Below are 27873 nucleotides of genomic sequence, written 5' to 3'. Positions count from 1 at the left end.
CTGTGAAATTTCCAGAAAAAATGTCTTACAAAGAGCTCACTATGTAATAAAGAATTCTTATAAAAATATTTATCATGTTTCAGTAATTTTTATTTTATTTTACATGCCATTGCAAGTCATAAATATAAGTCTGTGCTCCAGGATTCATTCTATGAGGCGCTTTACAACCAAGGGTCTGATGTGCTTGAATTTGCAAATAAGTATCTACCATCATGTTCCATAAGATGACAGATACCAGTAATTGTCTAGACTTTTAAAGTTACTAGCAGATGTCTAGTTTAATGCTTATCAACTTACTGCAGTAAGCTCATTATCTAACAGACAAAATGAATACAATAAAAATTAAATGTACACAAATATTAATTTCCATTGCACTATCCAAGACGAGCACCAGTTTTGGTTTTACCATCAATAGAGAGGTATCATAATATTTATAGATAGTATGTTAAACTTTACCAAAAGCAGGAAAGATCTCTCTTGCTTTTCATTCTACTTTCTGCAATGTTTTTCAGCAAAACATTTAGGACTACATTTTGTCTGGTCCTTACATGACTGCACAGCCCATGTAAGAGCCAAGAAGATTGCATCTATTACACCAGGGAACACAAGGCCTGCTCTGTCTCTACCCCACTAAGAGTGCATGGTGCCTCAGAGATAGGGTGACCATATGTCCCGTTCTGGGCGGGACAATTCCCCTTTTCAACTCTGTTCTGGCCGTCCCTACTTTTTCACTAAAACTAGGCATTTGTCCTTGATTTGTGCAGGCAGTGCTACCTTCAGAGCTGTCCCCAGGCAGCCGCACCCTCTCTCCAGCTGCAAGGCAAAGTGGAGAGCAGAAGCTGCTGCGGGCCGCGGCTTTTTTTTTTTTTTCCAATTGCCGCCGCCGATCGCGGCTTTTTATTTTTATTTTTTTTTGCTTGGGGCGGCAAAAATGCTGGAGCCGGCCCTGGTAGGAACCCCATTTATTGATGGGCACAAAACATGGCTAAATAGATTGTCAGCATCAGTAGGGTTGAAGGATGCTGCATGCAGGTCATCCAATGGGGGTCAGTGACGGTGCTCTAATTTGTAAATGCTGATTTTTGTTGGTTAGCTGAGTTGCAGCTGCAGGCTGAAAGCAGTGTGATAGTCTCCTCACAGCTCCAATGTTTGCCTAGCTTGGGAGCCTGAACGATGAGACAGTTTGAAATAGGAAGGGTTTTTAATTGCACATTTTGTGGTAGCTGAGTCCCCCTGAGCCAAACTGGCTGCCTGCCGTAGAGGCAGAGTGCTGTATTCAGATGCTGGACTGAGCCAGTGTTCAGAGAATGCCTTGTGAATGAACACTTGCAAATCAATTCTACCCTGGTGTTTCAATAGCAACTTTACCAGGCCATAGAGATCTCTGGTATAAACCCTTTGACTTGGAGATCAACTTGGCCCCATAGCAAGGAATTGGTTCAGCAAAACAAGGGCTGTCCAGAACAGGGTCCCAGCCAGAGGCAGGCTGACATCATGTATCCAAAAAAATCCCTACAAGGATAATAGACAATTCATTCACACACACGTTCTCCTTTGTCAAGGGCTGGTTGTGTTAGAAGTAAGGGTGGCAATACCACCATACTACCCTTACTCTGTGCTGCTGCTGGTGGGGGCACTGTCTTCAAAGCTAGGCACCCCAGCAAGCAGCTGATGCTCTCCATTGCCCAACTGTGAAGGCAGTGCTGCCACCATGATGTTGCCAGGTGATGCTTTTGTTCCTTTTGTGTGGGGAGGGGAGTGGGTGAGGAGGGCTTGTGCATACCTGTGTCCTTAGAAGAATCAAGAGTTTCTGTGTGGTCATTTTTTGCTATAAAAATGGTCTAGGAAACGTCTGTGTAATTGTAAAGAAGACCTCCAAAAGCAGTTCAAGTTTTTAAAAAAAGACACTTCATCATTGGACAGCAGCAAAGTTGTATGCAAGACATGTGGAGCACATTTCTCCATTGTCCACAGCAGTCGAAATGACATTACCCAGCACTTTAAAAGCAAGAAACACAGAGATGCGGATAAAAGTAAGTGTTTAACACCAAGTATTTCAGGATTTTTTCTGAGGCAAGACGCAGAAGTTGAAAAAAGCATTGGAGGTTTGCCTTTGAGTGCACCAAAAAAAAGTTTGACTGGACACTGCTGAGGAACATGCCGCTGTGGGAGCAAATGCAAGACAGCCTGACTGCATGACACACCAGAATTCCCACCTTAAATATGTTGGATGAGAATCGTCTCTTTGACAAGTGATCTAGTGCAAAATCAATTGTCTCCAGTTGTCTTTGAGACTGAAATCATCCGAGAACGCCCATCACCGAAAAGTGGCAGAAGATTTTTCGAGAGATGGACCGTAGTGGAGTATAATACAAAGATAAAGCCAAGACTTTGGAATTTGTGCTATGTCTGCCTGTTACTACAGTGCCTGTTACTACCGTGCCTGTTGAACGTGTCTTTTCAATTATGAATGATGTATGGTCTCCTGAAAACAATCACATCTGAATGTCTCCACCATGAAGGCTATCTTGTGTGTGCGAGTAAACTTTTCTCTAGATTGTATTGCGTTCTACGACAAGTTGCTGAAAGACAAGCAAACCCTCACAAAAATAGCATCATCAGAGAAATACAACTGGTATCAAGCAGCTTTAAACCCTGAAGAACGGCAAGACAAGGAACAATGCCAGTAACTACAGAGTTTTAGGTAAAATATACGAAACCAAGAAATATATGAACATATATATAAAATATATGAAACTGCCTTATCTTTTTTGCGTAATGTAAGTAAACTCCCCTGAGCACCGACCATCTCTTAGCCAGTGTCTCATTTTCTTATTAGGGAAATATGGTCACCCTATTCAGAGGGGAAGGAGGAGGTAGAGACAAAAAATCTAGGCCAGCACTGATGAGGCAAATAAGCTGCACCCACAAAAGGATGTAGTAGCAGGAATGCAGCCTTTGCATACCCAGGAATTTTTAGGCAGAATGTGTTTTCCTGGGGTAGGGCAGTTCCATATCTCCCCACACATGCTTCATCTCAGGGAAGAAGAACAGTCTAGCCCAGAGGTGGGCAAACTACGGCCCGCAGGCCACATCCGGCCCATGGGACCGTTCTGCCCAGCCCCTGAGCTCCTGGCCCGAAGCACGGGAGCAGTAAATAACATGATTATGCTAGCCCCCGGCCCCTCCCCCGCAGCCTCAGTTCGGGGAGTGGTCAGGGGCCAGGGCTGTGGATTGGGTGAGGATGGTAAGAGGGCAGGGAACAGGGGGGTTGAATGGGGACAGAGGTTCTGGGGGCGGTCAGGAAGAAGGGGTGGTTGGATGGGGCAGGGGTCCTGGGGGGGACAGTCAGGAAGGAGAGGAGGGGTTGGATAGGGCGGCGGGGGGTAGTCAGGGCTGGGGGCTACGGGGGTGGTCAGGGGACATGGAGAAGGGGCGGTGGATGGGGCACGGGTCCTGGGGGGCGGTCAGGAAGGAGAGGGGAGGTTGGATGGGGCGGTGGGGAGCAGTGGTGGGGGGGGGTCAGGAAGAAGATGTGGTTGATGGGGCAGGGGTCCCGGGGGGGCAGTCAGGAAGGAAGAGGGGGTTTGGATGGGGCAGCAGGGGGCAGTTAGGGGTGGGGGATCCGGGGGTGGTCAGGGGACAGAGAGCAGGAGGGATGGATGGGTCAGGGGTCCCGGGGGGGGCCCGTCAGGGGGCGAGAAGCAGGGGGGGTCAGATAGGGGGCAGGGGCCACACCTGGCTGTTTGGGGAGGCACAGCTTCCCCTAACCGGCCCTCCATACAATTTCTGAAACCTGATGCGGCCCTCAGGCCAAAAAGTTTGCCCGCCCCTGATCTAGCCCTTACTGAATACTATGAGCTAGATTGTGACACCGTGTCAAAAGTCTGAATGGGGTAGATGTAACGACAGACAGCCTTTGTTGGAACTCCAGGCAAGATTGTGACTCAGGAAACACAAACTCTCCCAGTCTCTCAAAGGGAGTACACTTATTGTGCCATCCTTTGGATTGGCACAGATCGCTGCCAGCTCTGCAGCCTGCCAGGTGTGTGAGATGCAACGAGAACGGCGGAGGAGCCCTATTCCTGCCCCCTTTCGAGTGCTTTGTGGCCTTCCGCTCAGGGAAGAGATTCTGATTATCCCATGCCCTTGAGGAGGGAGAGGTTTCTTGTGTGCATACACCACATCCTACTACACACGCATAAGGTCAGGGACAACCTGGCTCAAAAGTTTTTAGTCAGGGAATTAAACTTGTGCGTCTAAAACTTTTGTTAGGGCTGCGATGTTAAGGCAAAATATTACTAATTTATGAATTTCAGAAGACAGGCTGAAAGTAACCTTTTTTATTCTGTTTTAATGGAAAATAGTAAGAACAGTGCAAGTGCAGTGATAACAGTGAGGAACACAAGTTGCCATACCAGAGCGTTTACCCTTCGTAAACCCAACCAAGCTTTATTGGTAATTTGTTATCTTGATCAGAGGGGTATCTCATGACTCCACGGAGGGGACTGAAGCCCTCTGTGATAGTTTACTGGCCTGATCTCTTATATAACTAATTTGCTAAATTCCTGCTTTCTATTATCTTACCACGCAGTCCAGGTTTTAAGCTTTGCAGCTCTCAAAGTTTGTTCAACTGTTTACCATCATATCCACTCACTGACATGCAAAAATCCCAAACTCTCAAAAGTCATGGATTGTTTTAAACAAACATTAAAATCATGTTATTTATTGCTCCCCTAACAGCCATGACAAAAATCCAGACTTAACTATGGATGAATATTTTAGGATAGCTTACAGCAGGTATTTCACTGCAGGTTAAAATATATCTTTACATACTCTCAATCCTCTTTATCAACAAGCAGCTGTTTTTAAGACTAATTCTTTAAAAATTCATGTGGCACTTTAGCAATTTCTCACTCTGAGTCAGGAACAGCAATGGGCAAATAGGCAGCTGCACCCAGAAGCTCTCTTGTTGTGATCAGCAGTATGATCAATCCTGCATGGTGCTGCGTAGATAGTAATAAAAGGACTCATATGATCCCCATGTTCCCTGCAAGACTAGAAACAGATTTGTGCCTTCAATTCATGACATTTCTTATGCAATAAAAACAGTGGGGCTGATCTTCCTCTCACTTACCCAAGGTCTTACACTGTCATAACTGACTTTAGTGGACTCACTCCAGATTTATAGCTAAGTGAGAAGAAAGTCGGGCTTAGCATCTCTTTCACATTTCAAGATCAGACAATGTTATGCCATTTTCCTCTTGCCTCTCCAAGTAACTCTTCACCCCCGTGCACTTTATTTCACTTTGATCTTAGCACTGTATCTGGTTAGATGTTAAAATTAAATTCAGGTGTATGAGAAGGAAGTGAATTAGCTTCAGATTCTATTCTGAAGTTGGGTTATATCTACACTTATTCAAACATACCACCATTGAGTCTACCTCCAAGAAGTACATATTACTTGGCAACAAGAAAATTATCAAAGCAATTGACCAAACTGGCACTGTGAGCTCTGACTGCATCTGGTAACCATAATATGAAGGGGGAAGCATAAGGATAACAAAGAATTCTCATTTATCATTACTGTTAAACTTAACTACAGTACGAAGTCTTCAAGTCTTTGAACTTCATGCTTTCATTACACCAATAATAGCTTCACTCAAAGATGAAGGTGATGCTTTTCCAAGAGTGATAAAAGGTCAAAAGCATTTAACTCAGTGGAAGCATTAGTGATAGTATACACTGTAACATGGACAGCAATGACCAGAAAAGCCTGACTGCTACCATCAAGGAGTTCCAGAAATGCAAAAGTTATGGAATTTTGGTTCTCTGCCAATGAGAAACACAAATTTAAAACTATATGTAAAATGAACTCTAAATAAACAAGTCTATTTTTCATATTTATTAGCAAATTTCCAAAGTAGATTAAGATAATTCAGCACAAGGCACTCTTATCCTGGAATAAGTGTGTTCACACAGGGAGTTAATCAGGAATAGTTATTCTGGAATAATTCCCTGTGTGTGGAGTGCCTGCACACTGATCACTTAGGTCTGGTCTATACTACCCGCCTGAATCGGCGGGTAGAAATCGACCTCTCGGGGATTGATTTATCGCGTCCCATCGGGACGCGACAATCGATCCCCGAATCGGCGCTCTAACTCCACCAGCGGAGGTGGTAGTAAGCGCCGCCGACAAAAAGCCACAGAAGTCGATTTTGCCGCCGTCCTCACAACGGGGTAAGTCGGCTGCAATACGTCGAATTCAGCTATGCTATTCACATAGCTGAATTTGCGTATCTTAAATCGACTCCCCGCTGTAGTGTAGATGTACCCTGAGGTAATTAGATAACCAGGTGGGGGGGAGGGGCTGCATGTGATAGAGACAATTAACCCATCAACCCAAATCTGGTGATGAGGCACAGGAAGGAAGTGCCAGGGATGGGGAAAAGAGGGGAACAGGGCTAGCTGAGCCCAGTCACACAGAGTTCTCAGGGAAGAGAGACTTTTTTCCCCTCTGGTGCTAATGAGAGGGCCAAAAGCACACAGGATACCATAAACTGACTGTTGCATGGGAACAGTGGTGGTTTTGGTGGAGGAAACTCAAAATAAAAACTACTGTGAATGCACAACTAGTAGAGTTTGCACAATTTCTGCAGGACAAGATGAGAGGAGCAGAGCTGCATCCTGTTACAGTAGACAAGCCTTAAGAAGAAAAAATTCTGAACCACTCCCAGAAAAGCGGTTAATGGAGATATATGGAAAAAGGGTTCCAAAGAGCAGCTCTCCCAGTAACCATAATTGTAGCCTTCTTTGATATCAGTAGATGAAAATTCTAATGCAGGTTTGTCAAAATGTGAATATATCTCGATAGAGAAAAGGGAAAATAATTGCTGGTAAATCTATCCTTGTAATTTTTAACAATTTTTTTTTAAAGGAATAAAGAAAAGCACGACTGGAGCCATTCTGTATTTTATTGTTTCTAATTGTTTCTAATTTCTACAAAGATCAGATGTCTTCATGCTAAGTTCAGAAATCTATAGGCAATGAGACATAGGACATCTCTTAATAACAAGTTTATATAAACATTCCATAAGTCAATATAGTTGTGAACTTCAAATTTCAACTTCATATTTTATATTTTAAGAAAGCAATATTTCCATCTAACTTCTACAGACTGTATGCATAGGGAGGAGTCCCCTGTTTGCTTAGGTTTTCTGCAACCTTTACTCATGAAAAAGGTACAGAATACAGCAAAAACAAGTGAAGGCCTCATCTACTCTGAGCAAATGACTAACTGCTAATTGCACTGCTGAAGGGTGTTCAAGTAAAAAATTAGGTAGAGTCTTCAAAGAAGTATACCGTGTTCAAAAGCATGAACTATTTACAGTATTACATATAATATATCATTTGAAATTACCATAAAGGCTGTTATATGGTGAACTGCCCAGGGGCTGTTTTATGGTGAACTGCCCAGGGGCTGTTTTAACTTGAGATCTAGATAGTCACCTGAAAACCTACATAAATGCTTCTGCATGTTTAATGTTCATTAAATATGGGTACTTGCCATAGCAAATCCATTACAGAATTCACCCTTTTACAAACTTACATACACACAAAGTACCACATACTTTAAAATGTACACTCACTTTATTTTCTCTGTGCACAACATATAGCATTTGTTGCCCAATTTACATTTACCATATGGCCATGACAACAAAAATAGTAGTACTAATAATAAGTAATAATACACAAAGATGCTTTGGGATGAAATTGCCTGCTTTCATTCTTATAAAATAAGTCTAATTTGCATTAATTAGTACAGCTAGAAAAAAAATGCATTTTCTTTACAAATATGTCTGTTAATTACATTTACTTCTGATCTGAAGCACAGTCAGTCCGTAAATGCTATAAATCAACAGCACATAGGTGCAGATTCACCCCAGCCATTTTCCATTTTGCCAGGAAAGATATTGTTATAATTAGGGATCTTTTAGGCTTTTCATTATAAATGCTGTTTTTCAGACACTTACAACAATCTTTTTTGGAATATAGGATGAAATCCTGACCTCATTGAAATCACAGGTAAAACTTCCAGTGAGTCCAGGATTTAACCCACAGTGTTCAGAACACAGGCTTAGCACATGAGGAAATGACAGAAGTTAGATCATCCAGAACATCTTTCTGCCAATGCAAAAATTATTCTCTCAAGTATATTTTGCACTGCTCTCTCCTGATTTATTTTTAAATTCCCAAGCATTAGGGCTTGTACCACATCCTATGGGAGACTTCCATAGCCTAATATGTTTTTGTGTGATTCAATCTATTTTTGTTTTCTTAATCGCATTCCATTATTCTTAGTTATCCCTCCATGTGCCACACTAAATTATTCCTCTCCATTCCTTAGCATCATCCAAATATGTACTCTTTTCTGTCATTACGTAGCCATATTACATATAGTGTAGTTCTCTTACACTGTCTCCAGAAGAAATTTCCTCCAGTCTATTGAAAATAAAACACCGCTATTTCCTTTTGCTTAGATTAATAGTCAGTTTACATGTTGGGAGTCACTTCTCAGCGTGAATAAATGTAGTATCTTATTTAAAGATCATTATTTATTACTTACTTAATAAAGATAATTGTTAATTACTATTGACATTTCAGAGCTCAGCAGCAGCTATCTTGCCAGCAAGTGACATTGGTAGCATGAGACCCTTATGTACAGGTCTCATTAATTGCACATTACAAATGCCATACAAATCATTAAAGGTACTTCAGTATATTCTATCTAAACAATTTTGAACTTTTAAACAGTCACATTTTTGTATGAACTATGTTTGAAAATAACTTTTGTCACAGCTTGCTACCATAAGCTTACAATGGGCACAACTTGTTTATTTATCCTGTTAAAAATTCCCTATCAAATCAAACCTCCCTGTGCCCCCTTCACATGTGCCCTCCACCCACAAAAATGTGAAACTTGCTCATATTTTAATATTTTATTATACTTTACATTACTTTTATTTATCCTACATCGGTTTATCTCCGTTCTATATAGATTTTCCCCAACTACTTGTCTACCTACCGTCATTATTGCATTAGTATTGCAGTAGTACCTAACAGCCCCGTCCTGGACCAGGGCCCCATTTTGGTAGGCACTGTACAAACATATTACAGTAGCTCCTCTCCCAAAGAGCTTTCATTCTTCACTCACACACACCCCTCCCTCAGAATGACCTTAGATAACATGTCCCTCCCCCACCCCCCCGGGATGTGTTCTCCACATAGGGCTGGGAGGAGTAGGTAGGCCCCTGCAGGTGTGAGGTGCAAGAAAACAAAGTCCATCAATCGCTACTGAAGCATAATCTCTGATGGTTTCCACGGCTGTAAACCACCAAGTGCCTAACTTCCTACTTGGTTACCGTCAAGGTCGGTGCAAGGAAGCTTCGCACCCTAGGCGAAACTTCCACCTTGCGTGTGTCCCCCCGCCCTGCGGCAGCTCCCCGCCCTCAGGTCCGCCCCCCCCCGCGGCAGCTCCGCCCCCCCCAGCTCACCTCTGCTCCACCTCCTCCCCAAGCATGCGCCACCCCTGCTCTAATTCTCCTCCCCTCCCAGGCTTGCGGTGCCAAACAGCTGGTTGGCACTGCAAGCCTGGGAGGCGGGAGAAGAGGAGTGGCGACTGCACGCTGGAGAGGGGGCATAGGAACGCTGTAAAAAAAATTGGGGGCAACGCATTTTGGCACCCCCAAATCTTGACACCCTAGGCAACTGCCTAGTTTGCCTAAATGGTAGCACCGGCCCTGGTTACCGTCACCCCCTTCTGACTCCTCATACACCTGCTAGTCTCTAAACCCACATAATAAAGCTCATGGAGTCTACAAATGATGACATCATTGGAGTTCCTGAGATGTAAAGGAGCCATTACTTGGTGCTACTAAGGGAGGGTATGTGCTGACTGCTGAGACACCATGTACTTACAAAGTCCTAGATCTGCTTGAGAGATGAGGAAGACCTATGCCAGCCCACACCCTCTGGTGCTGCTGCTCAGCCTTTATTAAGTCTCTCTTTCCTAAGGATGTTGGGATCTTCTTCAAGACCTGTTCCCCCTGGGAAATTTTGTGGAGGGTCTCATACGCTTAAGGTGAACGAGGTGCTGCTGATGGGCTCCTTGTTACTTGAGTATGGTAATTCTAGGTGTTTTTCTAGATTAATTGAACAATCTAGACTGAGCAGCGGTTCCCAATCTTTTCTGTTCTGGAATACTCTTCCATCAGGACCCCCATTAATCTAGCCAAGACACTCCTCACATTTACCACTATAGGAAGGGTGGGGTGATCACAGTCCCTTGACACTTGTTTGAAACCCTCAGGATGAGATCCCATGTCATAATCTGCCCTAGGAGAAGCATTCTGAGCAAGTTTATCTGGTCAGTGCAATATTCAGCAAGGACAGAGGCTTATTTAGCCAGGAAACTCTTTACCTTCTCTTTGCTCAAACAAGTTAGGAAAACTTTGACATGTGAAAGCCAGTGAACTTCAGTTTGGGAAGAGTTACCTATATGAGGTGCCCATTTCCTCACACAAAATAGTGAAGGGGGCACTTGTGGATTTATCTTTATGAAGTTCACAATCTCATTAGATACCTTTTTTAACAGTTTCAGGGGCATCTTCTTTGATGCCTCTGCTCTGTGGTGAACTGAACATGGCTCAGGGTGCAATGGATTCTAGTCATATGGGCCAGATTTTTTAAAAATATTTTTTAGAAGTATGAATATGTAGTTAGGTGCCAGATGGGATTTTCAAAAGCTCCTAAATGGCACCATCATTTCAAATACCAACATAGTGACGTCAATCACAACATAACTATCATGAGACACAAGGCACAATAATGTTTCCCCAATTACAAGGGATTCATTAACTTACGCTATTTGCAGTGATACCAACTCTGATGCTCAGAGAACTTTCATCTTTTCAGGACTGCTACTTAATAAAACACCCTTCTGATTTTGTGAACTCATCAGCTTTCACTTGAGGAATTTAGTAGATTTCTTTTGCCAGGATGGATGCTTGCTCTCCAAATGGCTCATTGCTCCATCCTTCTCATACTAGAATCCTTCACCAGCTACTGACAACTGACAGCAATTTGGTATGTGATTTGGTCTAGGTGTGCTGTTCAGTGAAATCAAGGCTGTAACCAGCAAATCCACAGAGGAGGAGCAAATGGTAAGAAATTATGAATGGTCATGAGCGTCCTGCTGCCTCGCTCCTTAGACCAGTGTAGGGAGAATGTGCTGTAATCCAATTAACTTCCTCTTGAAGGGAAAACTAGAGAGCAAGCGGCAGCACAGGCAGGTCCAAGTAGAACAGGGAGACAAAGCAAAGTATTGGGTGCTCAGTTACAGCAAAATGGCAAATTCCACTGCAAAAATGGTAGATTCAGCACCACAGTGGAAAAAATCCATGACTGTAGAATCACAAAGTCCACAGAGTCTTGAGTGAGATAAACACTTTGAGCTATTATTTCTGACTGGCTGTAGATACAGGCCAGTATAACTGCGTTAGTTTATGCTCAGTTTGTTTTTTAGGTTTTCTCCATAACCATAAGGGCTAGAACCATAATTTTGTTTAAAAAGGTAAAGCGGAGAATTGAGGGGGGAAGACAGTGGTCATAACCACACTGAAATCTTTTCATGATCCCCAACAGATTAAGAACAGCCCTGATTTAGATGAACTGATTGGGTCTGTGCTACAGCTGGTTGGGGATTGCTGACAAAATGTTTTGTCAGAAAATACAAATTCATTTAAACCAATTTTTCCCCCCCCAAGAACATATCAGTTTTGACTAACCATTTGTCAGAAAGGTTTCTCAGGACCAGAATGGAATTTCTAATGATAGACAGCAAGAAATAGCACTCCCAAATAGCAAAAAGCCCAGTTCTTAGGGCACTCACCCAGAATGTGGGCGATCCAAGTTAAAGTCTCTGCTCTGAGTCAGTCTCTCTCTAACCCAATGAACGTTTAATTAGTCATACAAAATGGAACAGCTCCAACTGAAGAGACTGACCCAGTGGTTATAGCGCTCACTTTGGATGTGGGAGACACAGGGACTTGAACCTAAGCCTCCCATGTCCCAGGTGAGTGCCCTAACCACTGGACCAGTAGCTATTCTGTGACAGGTAGTTCTCTCTCATTTTTCATGACAAACTTTGCAAGGTCTTGGTTTCATCCCAGTGGAAAATAAGAAAAATTTTTGAAGTCTCAAAACATTTTACAGAACAGGAAAATCATTTCCTCCCTGGTTCTAATCTATGCTTTCTTGTTTTCTTTTATTTACTCAGACAGCCTCAATTTGTTTCACAAGCATTATTTAAATGCTCTAAAGTTGAGCTCCATTACAAAACCAATGGAGATTGTTCTGACATCAGTTCTATGATGGTATGTTCTTGGATTAATACTGATAGTTTAAAATAGTCTTTTTTCATTGGCGTATCTCCTTTTTATTCTGGAGTGTCCAAGGAAACATTATCTTGTGTTGCACAGCTTCACTCATCAGCAAATAGTGACAACATTTTCTGGCATTCAGTACTTTGAAGACAGTATTCTTATCTGGGGCATCTACTTCTACAGGTGCTATTTCTTCATATGATACACAAGCCAACAGTCACCTTAGCAGCTTTGATGTCATCATTAAAAAATTACCATAACTTGCAAGGTAAACAACATATACAATCTGCTGTCAGAGCCCGGGTCTGTTTTAAGAAACAATTACATCTGTTGACTCATTCTAGCACTAATGTGGAAGAGTATGATTTGGTTATTTCCAAACTCAATTCATGTTGCACCTTATTTAAGAGCTCTCTGACAGTATCTGCCACAGTTTGTAGTAACATCCAGTGCTGTACCCCCAATGTCTTGCCAATGCTAAGGTCCATATTTTTGAAAAGGTATTTAGACATTGTTGCGCTCAGTGTTTCAATGGTTAGCTGAACCCAAATCTCATTTTCAAAAGGGATTTAGGGCATTTAGGAGTCTAACCACATCAATTGGATTTAGGCTCCTAAGTGCCTAAATCCCTTTTTTAAATGATATTACGGCTCCTAAATCAGCTAGGTGTGGCAATACTGAGCACAGCAATGGCTAAACACCTGTAAAAATCTGGGCATGAGTATTTTCAGTACATTTCCTCTGTTCCCTAACAATTGTAACAGCTGCCATTAAATATTCTAAAGCCTGCAATGGGATTTTGAGACCACACACTAAATTTATAAATCTATAAAAATCTGATGCAAACTATATTAGCAACGTGCTTAGGCTTTACATGCCAAGCCAGGTCCAAAGGTGCAGCCGTTCTTCCTGTTTCAAGACATGAATGTCCTGAATCCAGAATGTGCAGCTGTTTCGTCCTTCTCAGTCAGAATCCCTTGCCTATGTAAATTGATAATATTAATATAGTTTCAAACTTTTTAAATTCAAGATTAAGACATATTTGTTTGTTTCATTATGGCCTTAATCAGACAAGGTGTAAGTTTACTGTTTTTAGAAGACACTAAACCGCAGGGCATGCAACATACTGTATAGTACATTATAATTTAATCTCAGAAGCACAATACCACCAAGTGTGCAGCATCCAGCTGCTATGCATGCACATTCTAATTATTAAATTATAGTTAAGACTTTAGAGTTTGTAGGAAATATCATAATTAGCTGGTAGTTTAGGGCCTTAGGTCACATAGCACTTCATCAATCATGAAACTTAAACTAGTAGAGATGGAAACGATAACAATTTTACATGAAAAGTTTGTGTGTTGTAGGGGAAAGCAAATAGTCTCTTAACCCCTTGTATTATCTCATTTTAATCCCCTGCAAAAAACTTCCCTAAAAGAACTTCCACAAGCTTCTGTCCTAAGAAAATCTAACAGTGACTCTCCTACTTTCTTCTCTTTCTACAAAGCTCCTGTTTTCAACACCAAAGAGTCATATATCAGGGTGGTATGTAACTGGCTTTCAAACACCTATGAATTCCAAGGACTAAATGTATCAGGATTAGCCACCGTATGCAGGAGGAAATTGGGAACACTGAAAGACATAAAAGACTTGTCATCCACTTCAGCACTTTCTGCCTTCTGTAACACTGCATATCCCTTGGCCTTTCAATCTACACTGTGGCTGCAGTCATAGAACATGTAAATATTGGTAAGAAATACACAAAAAGTTCTGAGGTCTGCACCTCTGCATGCTAAACTGACAGATATGAGGTGTAAGACTAGCTTTGCCAGGCTAAACATGGTTATTAAAGCAGCATACCCAGTTTTACTGGCACTAAAATGAAATGCTAGTGCCAAAATTTCTAAAAGAAAGAAATATTAAGTAACACTGCACCTCTGACATTGACATAAGTTTATTATTATTCCATGCCAATGCACCTTGATCCAAACCATCCAAGTGCATGCTGTTCCAATCTTGGGCCTCCACTAAGACTGACAATTATACTGAATAGTGTAGTGGTTTTCCAGTTTGGTCAAAACTACACACACTCTCTCATGTGCATATGGCATCTGCAGAGCAGCATTCTATGGATGCAGTTGTAGGTCCATAAGCCATTTCAAGGCCTCCTCTTTGCCATTATTTGGATATCATTCACAACTACACTGAAATTATGGAGTAAAAGGAAAGTGCATTAATCACTCAGTATCTAGCCCTCTACTTTTCTCTACTATATTTTGGCTACATGTGCTCAGATGCCTACCTGTAGAACTCACCACATCAATTCTGTCAGGATTTTTTAGTTGTTTGAATTTTCATATGCATCAGAAAGACTCCTGGCTATCAAAATATTCCCAATGCTTTTCTTTCTTTCCCATCTTTATTAGTAAGTACTCAATAGAATCATTTTTATGCTTCTACACTAGCAATATAAAACAATAAGTTAGGCCCAGATTCTGACACTCTGCCGTATGTTGAGTAGGACCTTACTCAGAGCAGTCCCACTGAAAAAATAAGACTACTCGCAGAGCCACGTGTTATTCAACATGGGAAAAACCCATCAAAATCTGACCCCGCATAGAAGAAAATGAAGCCTTCCTAATTAGGCTTGTCATACTTTCAGAAGAGGCTCATGACTAGTGTGAACATTTTTAAAATTGCAGTTCCATCATATTCAATGTTTTCAAGAGAATAACTTGGCAACCATGCATGTATCTGCATCCAAGCAGTGGTGCTGAAACAGTTATTATAGTGGGGGTACTGAAAGCCATTGAACAAAACTGTAAACCCTGTATATGAGGGAAACCACTTCAAGCCAGGGGGGGTGCTGCCACATCCCCAGCTCCCTTAGTTCCAGCACCTATGCCAACTTGTTCACTGCAAGAGATAGGATATTTCACCAGAAGGGCGAAATAATCTGTTTCTGCGGAGGCTCTTATGTTCCATCTGAAAGAGTTCATATTCCATTTCAGATAGTATATTTGGAATATACACAGTTCTTGCTAGAGACAGATGAACCTCAAATGTTAAGCACCAAAATGTCTGGCTACCAACAGTAAAGGCTCCACAGGGAGAGCAATATCCAAGGGACCAAAAAGGAAAGTGGAGCAGTGACCGGACACCAGTGGAGCATGAGAGAAGGATGGCAGGGATGTATATACTAGGGGAGAAAAGGAGAAAGGAACCCAGCATCAGCAAAGCACAAATAGAATAGGGAGGCTAGATTTAAGAAGAAAAAAAAAAAGAACAGAACCGGTGTAAGGGAGAAGACAAAATGAATGTCCAAGGAGATTGAAGTGTTCTCCTACTGGCTTTTGTATGTTACCATTCCTGATGTCTGATTTGTGTCCATTTATTCTTTATTCGGTCTCTACGTAAAAGAATAAACGGACACAAATTGAACATCAGGATAATAACATACAAAAGCCAGTAGGAGAACACTTCAATCTCCCTGACATTCTATAACCAATTTAAAAGTAGCCATACTTGGGGAAAAAAACTTCAGAAACAGACTTCAAAGAGAAACTGCAGAACTGAAATTCATTTGCAAATTTAACACCATTAATTTGGGCTTAAATAGGGACTCGGAGTGGTTGGCTCACTACAAAAGCAACTTTCCCTCTCCTGGCATTGACACCTCCTCATCAATTATTGGGAGAGGACTACATCCATCCTGATTGAATTGGCCCTGTCAACACTGGTTCTCCACTTGTTAGGTAACTCCCTTCTCTTCATGTGTCAGTATAATAATGCCTGCATCTGTAATTTTCACTCCATGCATCTGAAGAAGTCTTTTTTTACCCACAAAAGCTTATGCCCAAATAAATCTTTTAGTCTTTAAGGTGCCACTGGACTCCTTGTTGTTTTTGTGGATACAGACTAACACGGTTACCCCCGATACTTAACATTCTACATCTCTGGTGGATAAAGGATAAAATAATTTACTGGGTCCTGGAGAAGGGGTGAGACATCCCTTTGGGTCACACAGGATAAAAAAGGGGGGTGGCTTTTGGGTTTTTATTTAAGGAAGACATTCTGAATAATCAGTCTAAATACAGGTGGGCTCGATGAAAAGATTAACTTTTTAGCTTTGTGCAGAAAAGTCTGTACTTTTGATGGAAACCTACAGAATTTCTACTTTGGGATTGTACATCAGACATAAGGAAAATAAACAGAAAAAAATTCCTTTATAGTATCATGATGTGAATTTATTTAAACAATTGGGGAGAAAGGGTGATAATGTTTCAGTTTAAACTTTCTTCAGATAAATCATCTGTGAATGAATGTAACCCTAAACATGTTCGTACACTATTGAAAGCCTCATACTAAGTTGTAAATGTGACCCGAAGGTAATTCTAAAAGAATTTTCCATGCATTATATCCCTACCATACAAATAAAATTATGATATTTACACAATAATTATGTCTGGACATGCCAGGGTAAATCAGCACCTAGATATTATGGCAATGGGCTCATTACAAATACCCCATATAGTCTAAATCTACACATACATTTAACTCTATGATCCCAAAGAATGATTTAGTGCCAAATCCTCATGCATGTAATCCCATTGATCATTTCTTCTGCAAGTAAAACAAGAATTTGGCCCTTAGCGTACCACATGAACATCAGACATATCCTGATGCAGTACATTATTCAAGTAAAATAAAGTCAGGCACTAATTCCAACGTTAGAGAACCAATTGGGTACATTTTGCAATTAGTTCTTACCAGGATTTATTTCTTGCACTGTATACCATGCACATTCCACTTACTAGATCGTAATAAGAGTTCACACTGGGATTCAGTTGGGAATAGTAGTGCAACTCTAGAATTGTTATTTTCAGTAAAAAGTCAGGTATTTTGAAAGACTACAGGTCTATTTATATATGTATGGATATGAAAGAACAAACACTGCATTTTAGTTAATTTGATATGAAAGTGTACAACTTTGCGATCAAATGGAATGAAGATCTTTTTGGCAGAATTATTAGGTAACCCAGGGTTTTATACAGAATGTATGGTAGGTAGAGAATTTACTGTACCTCTTTCATACACCAATGGAATAATCTTAAACCAAAATACAAAAATAATGCAATATAGTGTATATTCAAAAGCTTACATTCACTATATATTAGAATCATAGAAATGTTAGCTGGAGGGACACTCAAGAGGTCATCTAATCTAGCTCCATGCGCTAAGGCAGGATCAAGTATACTTAGACCATCCCTAACAGGTGTATGCCTAACCTGTTCTTAAAAACCTCCAGATTCTGCAACCTCCCTTGGAAGCCTATTCAGAGCTTAACTACCCTTAGTCAGAAAGTTTTTAACTAACATATAACCTAAACCTCCCTTGCTGCAGATTAAGCCCATTACTTCTTGTCCTATCGTCAGTACCTAAATGTAGTACTTTGCAATTGTCGTTATTGAGTTTCATCTTGTTGATTTCTGACCAATTCTCCAATTTGTCAAAATCCTTTGGGATTCTAATCCTGTCCTCCAAAATGCTAGCAACTCCACCCCAGCTTAGTGTCACCCACACATTTTTACGCACTTTCTCCATTCTGTTAGCCAAGTCCTCAATTAAAATATTGATTAGTACTGGACACAGGATGGACCCTGCAGGACCCTACTAGATATGCCCTCCCAGTTTGATAGCGAAGCATTGATAACTACTCTGAGTACCGTTTTTCAACAACCAGTTATGCACTCACCTTATGGTAATTTCATCTAGACCACATGTCCCTAATTTGGTTATGATACTTCTGTGACAAGTTACTTTTATCATAACCGTTTGAGCACCTGTCCTGCACTCTGCCTACTGATCTGTATCTCCCAAGACTAATTTTAGTGATATTCCAAACCTCTGACTGGCTTCAAATTGTTGCCTTTTTTTTAATCACAAGCCATAACATTTATTTTTCCCCTCTTCAAAATTATCCTAATTTGAGATCCAGAACAAATAATATTCAATCCAGGATCAATGAAAGGTTTATGATTTGATATCTTCCACATCATCAAGGTTACAAACTAGAGTTGAATATCTAAGAATGTCAACTTTTTTTTTCTTAAAGAATCTCATTAAAAAAAAAAAACAGAGGGCAGGGATCCAAATTCTGGTCTTGAACTCAGTCCCTTACTTCCTGGGCCTACAGGGACAACGTTCTCAATTCCTGAGAATGCAAGCACATCTTGCATTGCTCAAGCATCCAAATCTAGCCAACCTCATAGACCCACATACAGCCCATATGAACCCTTCAATGCTAAAGATGGAGGAATCCTGGAGAAGAATATATTTGGTTTGCTTTTAATTTTGTTCTTATAATTAGCAACAGTCTGTTTTAAGAAGCGTATCATTTAGACATACTATACATATATTCATATATATATCACAAAACATGGAGCGGGGACCTGTTGATAGGCTACAAATTGAAAGTGAATTTATTTTTATTTTTTAAAATATACATTAAAACATACTTGATTCCAGATACTAGTGGACCTTGTGTTTTCTTCTCTTTCTTCTTTCATTTTATATATAGAGAGACTGTACATAGAACAGATGTAGTGTTATGCTAGTAGCTTTCCAAAAAGGTTTCTTTCCCTAGAGTGGACAGTATTAAGGTAAGGCCAACCTCCCAAATAAAATAAAGCGAGTTAGCTGAATCTGTGGAAAATTTGCTATTTGTTAAAAAAAAAAAATTGGGGGGAGTGGGAATAAATTGTTTCATGATAGCATTTGTTCCCCTTTTTGGGGAGTGTCTTTGGTTTCTTGGATTTTTGCACACACAAAGCACAGGACATAAGAACTCAAAGAATTTAGGTTCTCTAATTAGGTTATTTTTCAAATCTTTAAAATGTGTAATATAAAAAGTGAAATAGTCTGAGCCAGATTCTGTCACTCTTTCATTGAATAGTACCTTATTCCTTAAGCAGTCCCATTCATTTCAGTGACACTACTCAATGTGAGTAAGGCTAACAGAATCTGGCTTTTTTGAAAGTCAAAGAATTTTATCTGAATTTATTAGAGTTTCTTCCTTAACTTCATGAATTTTGTACACACTACATCATATGGTGTTCTCTATACTGAATGTAATAATTGCAGATGGTGGGCCCAATCTCAAAACCTTCACTTATGTAAATAATCCGTACAGAAACAGTCCCACTGAAGTCAACAGGACAAATCATGTCAGTAGGAACTACTTCCATGAGTAAAGATTGCAGTCTTAGCCCCTGTGTTTTATATCACATTAAAGGCAGTATACTGTAATAAATGAATACATGCTCTTGCTAGTTTCTCTCAAATTTTACAACATATTATTTTGTTACAAGTCTTACCTTTTTCTGAAGGACGTTGATTTTTCTTTCCTTTACTTCTAACATGTCTTTCATATCTCGAATCTCTCCAGCCAAGGTTCCCTTCTCTTCTGTGAGGTCTTGCAGTTGTTTTGTTTTTTTATTAAGAAAAGTTTCTTTTTCTTCCAGTCGTAATCTCAAGGCATCAACCTGTAGTCAATAAATGAAACACAAAGACTTTAAGGAAAGAATGGTAGTAAATAATAGTTAAGGTTACATAAGCTTTTCCATTTTAACCCCCTATTTTCTGTTGCATCTGAAACCTTTACTTTTTGGACTAAGATTTTCTCTGCCCAAAGTTGATTTTTTTTTTTAGAGAATTAAATAAATATAGTCTCTCATTAAAACATTATCCTCTACAGTAGCGGTGTTGTTTTGTTTGTTTAACAACTCTAAAACAGTAAAGGTTGGAATACTAAGTTGAAATTTGACATTAAAACAGCCTTCATTAAGTTGAGGTGTTTATGAATGATCTAGGAAAGTTCATTTTGATTTGATAAACGTATAGTGCATTGAAAATAGTACTCTGAACATACAGTGCATTTTACTTTGAGTTTTCTTGCTGAAGTCATGAAGTACCCAGCTAGGGAGGGTACGCTCGGTAGTTTATCTGTAGAGTGATATAGTGAAGGTACCACTGAACAAAGGGAAGGTTTCAACAGGAGCCTTTACCTTCTTCAACGTCCGTCATCTTGTAAGGCTCTCAATAAATGAAGCACAAGAGTAAGATAAAATTTGTAAGATAAAAATTGAACATCTCTGAAGGAGAAAGGTCCTTTCCTCTAGTCTTTGTGAGGTGTAGCTAACCAAGTTGTTCTATATTATGGATTTTCTTTTGTATTTCTTTGTAAAAAAACAAACTATGAAATTCCATCAAAATTATTAATAGAGTGTTAAATTTAAACCAGTAAGCACCCCAAGAGTCAGGAAAATACATATTCAACTTTAACTGTTCAATTTCTACTTTTTTAATACAACCGTGAAACTTTGCTGTCTTTTAACAGTTGGTGGACTGTATTAGTAAGATAAAAATACATATAGAAACACTTGTCAAAATATGGTCAGCAGAGCACTAGTTGGTGATCTGGAAAGAATTGGTAGGTCATGTGATACTAGTTCCTACTTGTGTGTACAGCTGTTTCTAGGCAGCTAGATTTTTTCATAGCAGTTAGGAGTCTGGATATCTGTAAAAGCATTGGAAAGAAAGCCCACCTGTCGACATCAAAAATAAGAGAGAAAAAATGAAGCCATCTTCAGGGACTACAAGCACAAATTGGATTGAAGCTGACAGGCATTATTTAGAATAATCAACAGGAAGGGAATGTCCATTGGAGAAGGAAGCAAAGTAACCAGGCAGCATAACCAGGGTAAGCATGGGAGAGGATGACCAGGTGGCTAGGCAGCATGTCCCCGGAAGTAGAGAACCAGGCATTGGGCAATATATACACTGTACACTAGGTCCAAGCAGCCAAGAAGTACATACAATTGTAAAGAAGAAAGAGGCCCAGGGTGGCAGACAAGCCAATGCCAGGGGGAGAGAGGGGACAGAAAAGATGGAAAGAGGGATGACTGAAGAGAAAGAAGACAGTGTGACTTTTTCAAAAAGGACTAAATAATTATTGCACTACATAGTTAAAAATATGTTAATGCTTTTCTCATATGACATTTCTATGTAAACAATTGCTATGAGTAGTTTCCAAGTAGTTTCTGCATACTTTCAAGTAGAATAGGAGTCTGGCTACTCCATTGTGAACGGGAGGAGAAGAGGTCTACAGGACGCTCTTTGTATGAGCGCACAGCCTGCACTAACATGTAGTATGCAAACTTGACATTGTTGATGGTATGGATAGTAACCATCAGGCTTTACTGTGTTTGACATTTCCTTATTGGGCTATGATTTATGATAATCAAAGGCATTTGAAGTAAAAGAGCTCGTCACAACTTCTTAAAAATAATAATAATTGCCCAGTTTCAGCAAAATACTTAAGCATGTGCTTAATACATGGGAGAAATTCCATCCCAACCAAGCAAAGCACTTATGCAAATGCTTAAGTGCTTTAATGAATCAGGGCCATAATAACTAATACAGATTCTTAATTATGATAGATATATATAACAGACTGCAGATTATGATGATGTGGAAGAGAAGGGGAAGTGAAGTCAGACATTGAACAGTAAAAACACAACTGGAAAATGTGATAATATAGGATTTAAACAAGCTGCATTGTACATGGAACAAAAGAATAGGAACAATATGAAAATTAAATGATCCAACACTCGAATAATTTAAGATTGAAAAGATCCAAGCTTGGAATGATTGTAGAGTATAAGAATCCAAAATACACTGTGTAAGCTGTGCTGAGCTTGACATTCAGTAACATTCATGTATAAATTCTTTCCATTTCTGCAGAATACTGCTGCACTGAAATGCAACTAGCTATGCTGCAGTGAGAAGAAACCAAGCAGTATAGACGGGGAGGGGAAGTTTTGGCCAGGAGAATGGAGTAAAGGCATTATGAATTTATGACAAATTATTTTCTTCCCTACTCTGTTATTTTCAGATCAAAATAGCTTAAACATTAGGTTTTTTGCAGTCTTCTTGTGATTAAGTTTAATTTTTAAAAAGTAATACACATTGTATTCAATCATGAAATAGACAGCTCCCAGGAAAATCTATAGCCACAAAATATTAAGATAGACTAACTGTACGTAAAATTTGATCCTCTAACATAAATCCATTCAAAAGTTCCTCTTCAGAAATTCCTCCTTTTTAAATGCCATTGGAGATCAATAAAACCAAACCACTGTTAGAGCTAAGCTTTATGGATTCAATTCTACATTCCTTGCACACCCCAAACTCCCATCAAAGTCAACCATGGGTTACAGAAATAAAAACAATTTATTCTTAACTGAACTATTTCTGTTTGTTTTTCCAGAAGACCGGCTAGTAGGCCCAAATTTTTAGCTGGGGCCCTCCTGGAATGGGAAAGGAGATGCCAAAAGTGGTATTGCATGCCTACTTTCAGGGTCTGCTTTTTCTCCTCTGGAGAGGGAGGACAGTCTCAGTCTACAGTCTGGAAAGCATGCAGAGGCGATTTTGGGGTGGAGAGAGCTTGCAGGTAGTCCACCAATACACTGACATTATCACTACTTGGAAGTTAGAGAATTCAGATTAAAACACCATGATACAAAGAATAAAGCCAATAGCACACGCAATACTCCTTGAATGAAGGTAGAAATTTTCTGAACCTTTTTTCTCTATGGCTGATCCCTGAAATCACCAAGTGTCTGTGTTAAATGGATCTCACCAGGCTAAGTTAAGCAGTAAGTTCCACTCACAGAAGGCATTATTATATGTTTATAGTACATGGCAGTGTAGTCCTAGAACACTTTCCCCTCCAGCAGGGAGTTTGCAGGAGCTCAAACAAGTGAGAAATTTTAGATTTACAAATCCAAAATTTCAAATATAAAATCTGTAACACCAGAAAGTGATGGATTTGGAGTTAAATCAACATTTTACTGAAATATGAGAAATTTAATTCACAATAAAAAAGCTAGCATTAAGTAACAATGAAAAATGTTATTTTGGCATTTTTAAGCAGTGCAATAAGCCTAGTCAGAAAGGGTCATGTATATTAATCAATAAACCTTTTTTCTAGTGGTTAAACTGCACATTGTTGGAGTACAAAATAATCTGCAAAGAAATCTGATTTATTTTGATTTATATTGTGAGTTTTGTAATGCTAAATTTGTTCTGAACAAAAGTCTTTGCAAAGCCATTTTTAAAATTCAGTTTGGGACCAATTTAGATGATCTATTGAATCTCAGGATGCGTGTTCTTCCTGCTCTTAAAATGGCTCATTGCTTTTCTATACACTGGGAAAAAGATTTACACTATAGTTTATTGGATTTTTTCTCTTTTCTTTTTATGAAGATTTTGAATAAGAACAACATAATAATAATAGGTCTTACAATCCACAAGCGTAAAATGCAAGCCTCAAAGTGACTTTTAAAACAAAACAAAAACCAGGAGACCTGCTACGTTGCCCTGAGCAAATCTATTGTGCCTTTAAGGCACTAGCCTGCGATTGAGTGGATGGGAGGCATCGCTGCAGCAGGAGCTCTAAAAGTGTTGCTGCTCAGAAAGGCATTCTGAGGCTGATTCCCAGAAGTGCTGAGCATCAGCACTTTCACACTTAAAGTCAACAGGAGCCAGTGCTGCTCAGCACCTCCGAAAATCAGAATTGGTACCTCTCAGAGTTCCTACTTGTGCAGGGGAAGTATGGCTGCCTCAAGGAGTGCACCACACACTTCCCTCTGCAGACAGCCTGCTCTCTTGGCTAGATTTAAAGGGGGTAGGCCCATGGCCTCCTTCCTCCCATCTCTCTTTTGGTGGTTAACTGCTAGGCCAGTCCAACAAATCCCTACATTTAGATTAGCACATGTACTATGAAACTGCAAATGGCCCTTCCACACCTGATATAGTACAGGGGTAGGCAACCTATGGCAAGTGTGCCGATTTTCTGTGGCACTCACACTGCCCAGGTCCTGGCCACCGGTCCGGGCGGCTCTGCATTTTAATTGAATTTTAAATGAAGCTTCTTAAACATTTTAAAAACCTTATTTACTTTACATACAATAGTTTAGTTCTATATTATAGACTTATAGAAAGAGACCTTCTAAAAATGTTAAAATGTATGACTGGCACGCGAAACCTTACATTAGAGTGAATAAATGAAGACTCAGCACACCACTTCTGAAATGTTGCCGACCCTGATATAGTAAGTAACACTTTATGGCTTTCTACACTACTAAAGGTAGAACCCAAACCTCCGAAAGTATTATTTTTCTTGTTAAAAACTAATGGCTAAATTCTTGCTCCATGCTCAAGTCCATCAGAATATTAACCTCCGAAAGTATTATTTTTCTTGTTAAAAACTAATGGCTAAATTCTTGCTCCATGCTCAAGTCCATCAGAATATTTTCATCTTATCACAGTGATGTGTTTTGTTCAGGCCCATAGGTGTTTTGTACACTGCAAAGTGAGCGGATCATGGTTCCTAACGTAAAGGCTCTTTCATTGAGATTAATTAGACTCTTCCATAAGAGGCAGGATCTGGCCCAAGACAGGAATAGATTTAAACATAGTCCCTATAAACTTGTGCCTAGATTCCCAGCTGTTGGAATCATGTAATTATGACAGTATTTCAAGCTTTCACTTTGGGAAAAAAAAGTTTCTACCTCTCATGGTTACAAATAAAAGCTTGAAAACACGATCCAAGAATAACTGATGCAGTGACGTCTGTCTGCCAACATCCTGTTCAATGTTGCCTGTTCTTCTTTGTGAAGAAACTTTGTGTTTTATTACTAGTTTTTAATCAATACAGCTCCAAATGTATGCTAGGCACTTTACATACAAGCACATGTGAGAGCTCAGATTAAAACCTGCAGGTGACAGAAAATCCACTGCAGATCTAAGGCAGAATATTAGACAAAGTACACAATTTACATGCCATCTATAACATCCCCTTCAGCCTTCTGGCTGCTAAAAGAAAATGGTGAGGAGATGTGTGCTGGAACTTAACACACACATTCCCTCTCTCCACTCCTGTTCTCCAGGGGAGGAGGTGCAGTTCAAGTTAGTGGCTGCTCCTTCTTCCCAAGGTTGGCAGGGGGAGGAAAAAACATTTTGCTAGGTGTTCTACCACACCGCTAGGACTTTTTTTCCTTTACTCTCCCAGTTGTGAGTAGTCCTATGCCTAATGCTCTGTTGTCTGCCTATATCCAAAGGGTCAGTAGGTGATCCCCACTGTATCACACACAGGCAGCAGCAGTCAGTCCCTGTGATCATTGCTCTGCTTGAGCCTATTCAGAAGGGCAGAGCCAGCTGGGCTCACATACTGTGTGGGGCCTTGTGAATATGGATTTATTTTCCATTCACAGGCATACACAGGCGTTCGGAGGAAAACTGGTCATGTTGATCAATCATTTCCCCTGCTTTTAATTTTTCTCTCAGCCTCTAATAATCATGAACCAAAATGTTTGCATTTCTCAGAAAGTTCAACTACCTCAGCTGAACTGCATTCAGCCTTTTAGAGTATATCATCAGCTTGGTACTAAGCGAGAATGACATGTCAGAAGTCAAATGTGAACCTCCAAATGGTGTGAAACCAAAAGCTATTAAATCATCTTCATGCTCTGTAGAAGCTAAGGAGAAAAAGAGTGTCTGGTATACACCCAGGTTGATTTTCCGAGGTTACAAATTATCTTTGTCTTCCCTAAAAATGTTATCACAAAATCATGAAAAAAAAACCCCACCTTACTGCAGCATGCTGTGAAAAACTGTCTGCCTCTTCCGCCTAACTGCATTTTAAATATGATCAAAAAAGAACTGGAACACTGATCATATTACAGCATCAGGAGTATGTGTGCATATATATAAGCAATTTTTGTACACAAGAACCCTCTCTGTTTTTTCACTCAAAGTCCTTCATTCCCCTAGCCCCTTCAAACTTTGGCAGTTCACTTACTAGTAAAACTTGAAAATTTAGAGAACATCTTTTCCCACAAAAACAAAGCAAAATCCGATGAGATACCCCACACATAAAGCCTTTCAAAGACCATTGTATAAGTAGACTGCTTTTTATTTTTTGTCTAGCTTATTTTTCCTCTTACTTATTTCAAGTATTTAATATATTAAAACCTGTCATTTGGTCCGGCAATATGCAACAATTTTATAACATTTCAATAGTAGGGTATACTTAAAAAAAAAAAAAAAAAAAGGAAAAGTTCATGTAAGTGGCAAAAAATGCCAAATTAAAAGTCAAACTTTATTAGTTTTCATGCCATCACCCACTACTCATGTCCAGTTCCAGTAGGGACATCTATTTTTGGAAGCACCTCACTGTTATATGTTTAACTTGTATGCCATATTATATATATCGTTTATGAAACTGCTTTAAAAGTTGTGCAGCTCTGCTAGGAAATAAAATATACAGAAGCAATGCTGTGTTTCACTGTTAAGAATTACTTATTTTAACACCAAAATTAAAAATATTTGCTAAGACACAGGTTTGGCTGTACTTTTTCTTTTTAATGTGTTAACAATACACTCCTGACTTTTCATGTCGAATGCTATGGACTAGATCATGAGATAATGATCTCTACTGAATAAAAGGCAGTGTGCTGCTCAAAGTCACGGTCTCCCTCTCAGCCCATCCATTGCTTTAGCGGGCAAGGGAGACTAAACACTGCTGGGTCTCTATTTGACACAGAATATTATCACTTAGCACTAAGGTTGCCAACATTGTATTTAAAAAACAAGGGACTGTTTTCTTATCTACCCCATCTCACCCCTCCTCCCGATATTACTAATTATCATTAATAAATAATAAAAGAATAATAATAATAATAATACATTCACCAGGAGTATTTCTTGCTTCATTTTGCAGCACTCAGTAACTCCCAATCTTGTTGTACAGAGATGAAAAGTCACGGGACGTCCCTTGTAATAAGAGTCTATTGGTAACCCTACTTAACACATAGACAGGGGTCAGCAACCTTTCAAAAGTGGTGTGCCGAGTCTTCATTTATTCACTCTGATTTAAGGGTTCACGTGCCAGTAATACATTTTACTGTTTTTAGAAGGTCTCTTTCTATAAGTCTATGATATATAACTAAACTATTGTTGTATGTAAAGTAAATAAGGTTTTTAAAATGTTTAAGAAGCTTCATTTAAAATTAAATTTAAATGCAGAGCCCCCCGGACCGGTGGCCAGGACCCGGGCAGTGTGAGTGCCACTGAAAATCAGCTTGCGTGCCGCCTTCGGCACACATGCCATAGGTTGCCTACCCGACAGAGCCACGGTTCTGTCCATCTTCCCCTTGTTCTGTCCCCTCCTGTGCCAGCTCTGCAGAGCCTGCTCCACTTCTCTGCTGCCACTCATTACATGGGTAGTTGGTGCAGCAGCCTTAAGGGATGCCACAGGTGATAAACTAAGAAACAGGCCCCCATCAGAAATTTGTGTGTGCTCATC

The 27873-nt window shown here is 39.9% G+C and overlaps 1 protein-coding gene across 6 annotated transcripts in view; it reads right to left on the bottom strand.

Moving 5' to 3' along the window:
* Positions 1-27873, bottom strand: part of ERC2 (ELKS/RAB6-interacting/CAST family member 2) — an 840163-nt gene that overhangs the window by 501187 nt on the left and 311103 nt on the right. For all 6 annotated transcript variants that reach the window (XR_004646570.1, XR_004646571.1, XR_004646572.1 and 3 more), the window contains exon 7: positions 19820-19987. Coding sequence is in view for 1 of the 6 variants with exons in the window: in XM_034777024.1 (XP_034632915.1) it covers positions 19820-19987 (168 nt within the window). In the remaining 5 variants the exon portion in view is untranslated. The remainder of the gene's footprint in view (positions 1-19819; positions 19988-27873) is intronic.

Source organism: Trachemys scripta, chromosome 7 (assembly GCF_013100865.1).
Source record: "Trachemys scripta elegans isolate TJP31775 chromosome 7, CAS_Tse_1.0, whole genome shotgun sequence".
NCBI lineage: Eukaryota > Metazoa > Chordata > Testudines > Emydidae > Trachemys > Trachemys scripta.
Note: the sequence above shows the minus strand (reverse complement) of the source record. Positions and strands in the feature narration are given on the sequence as shown.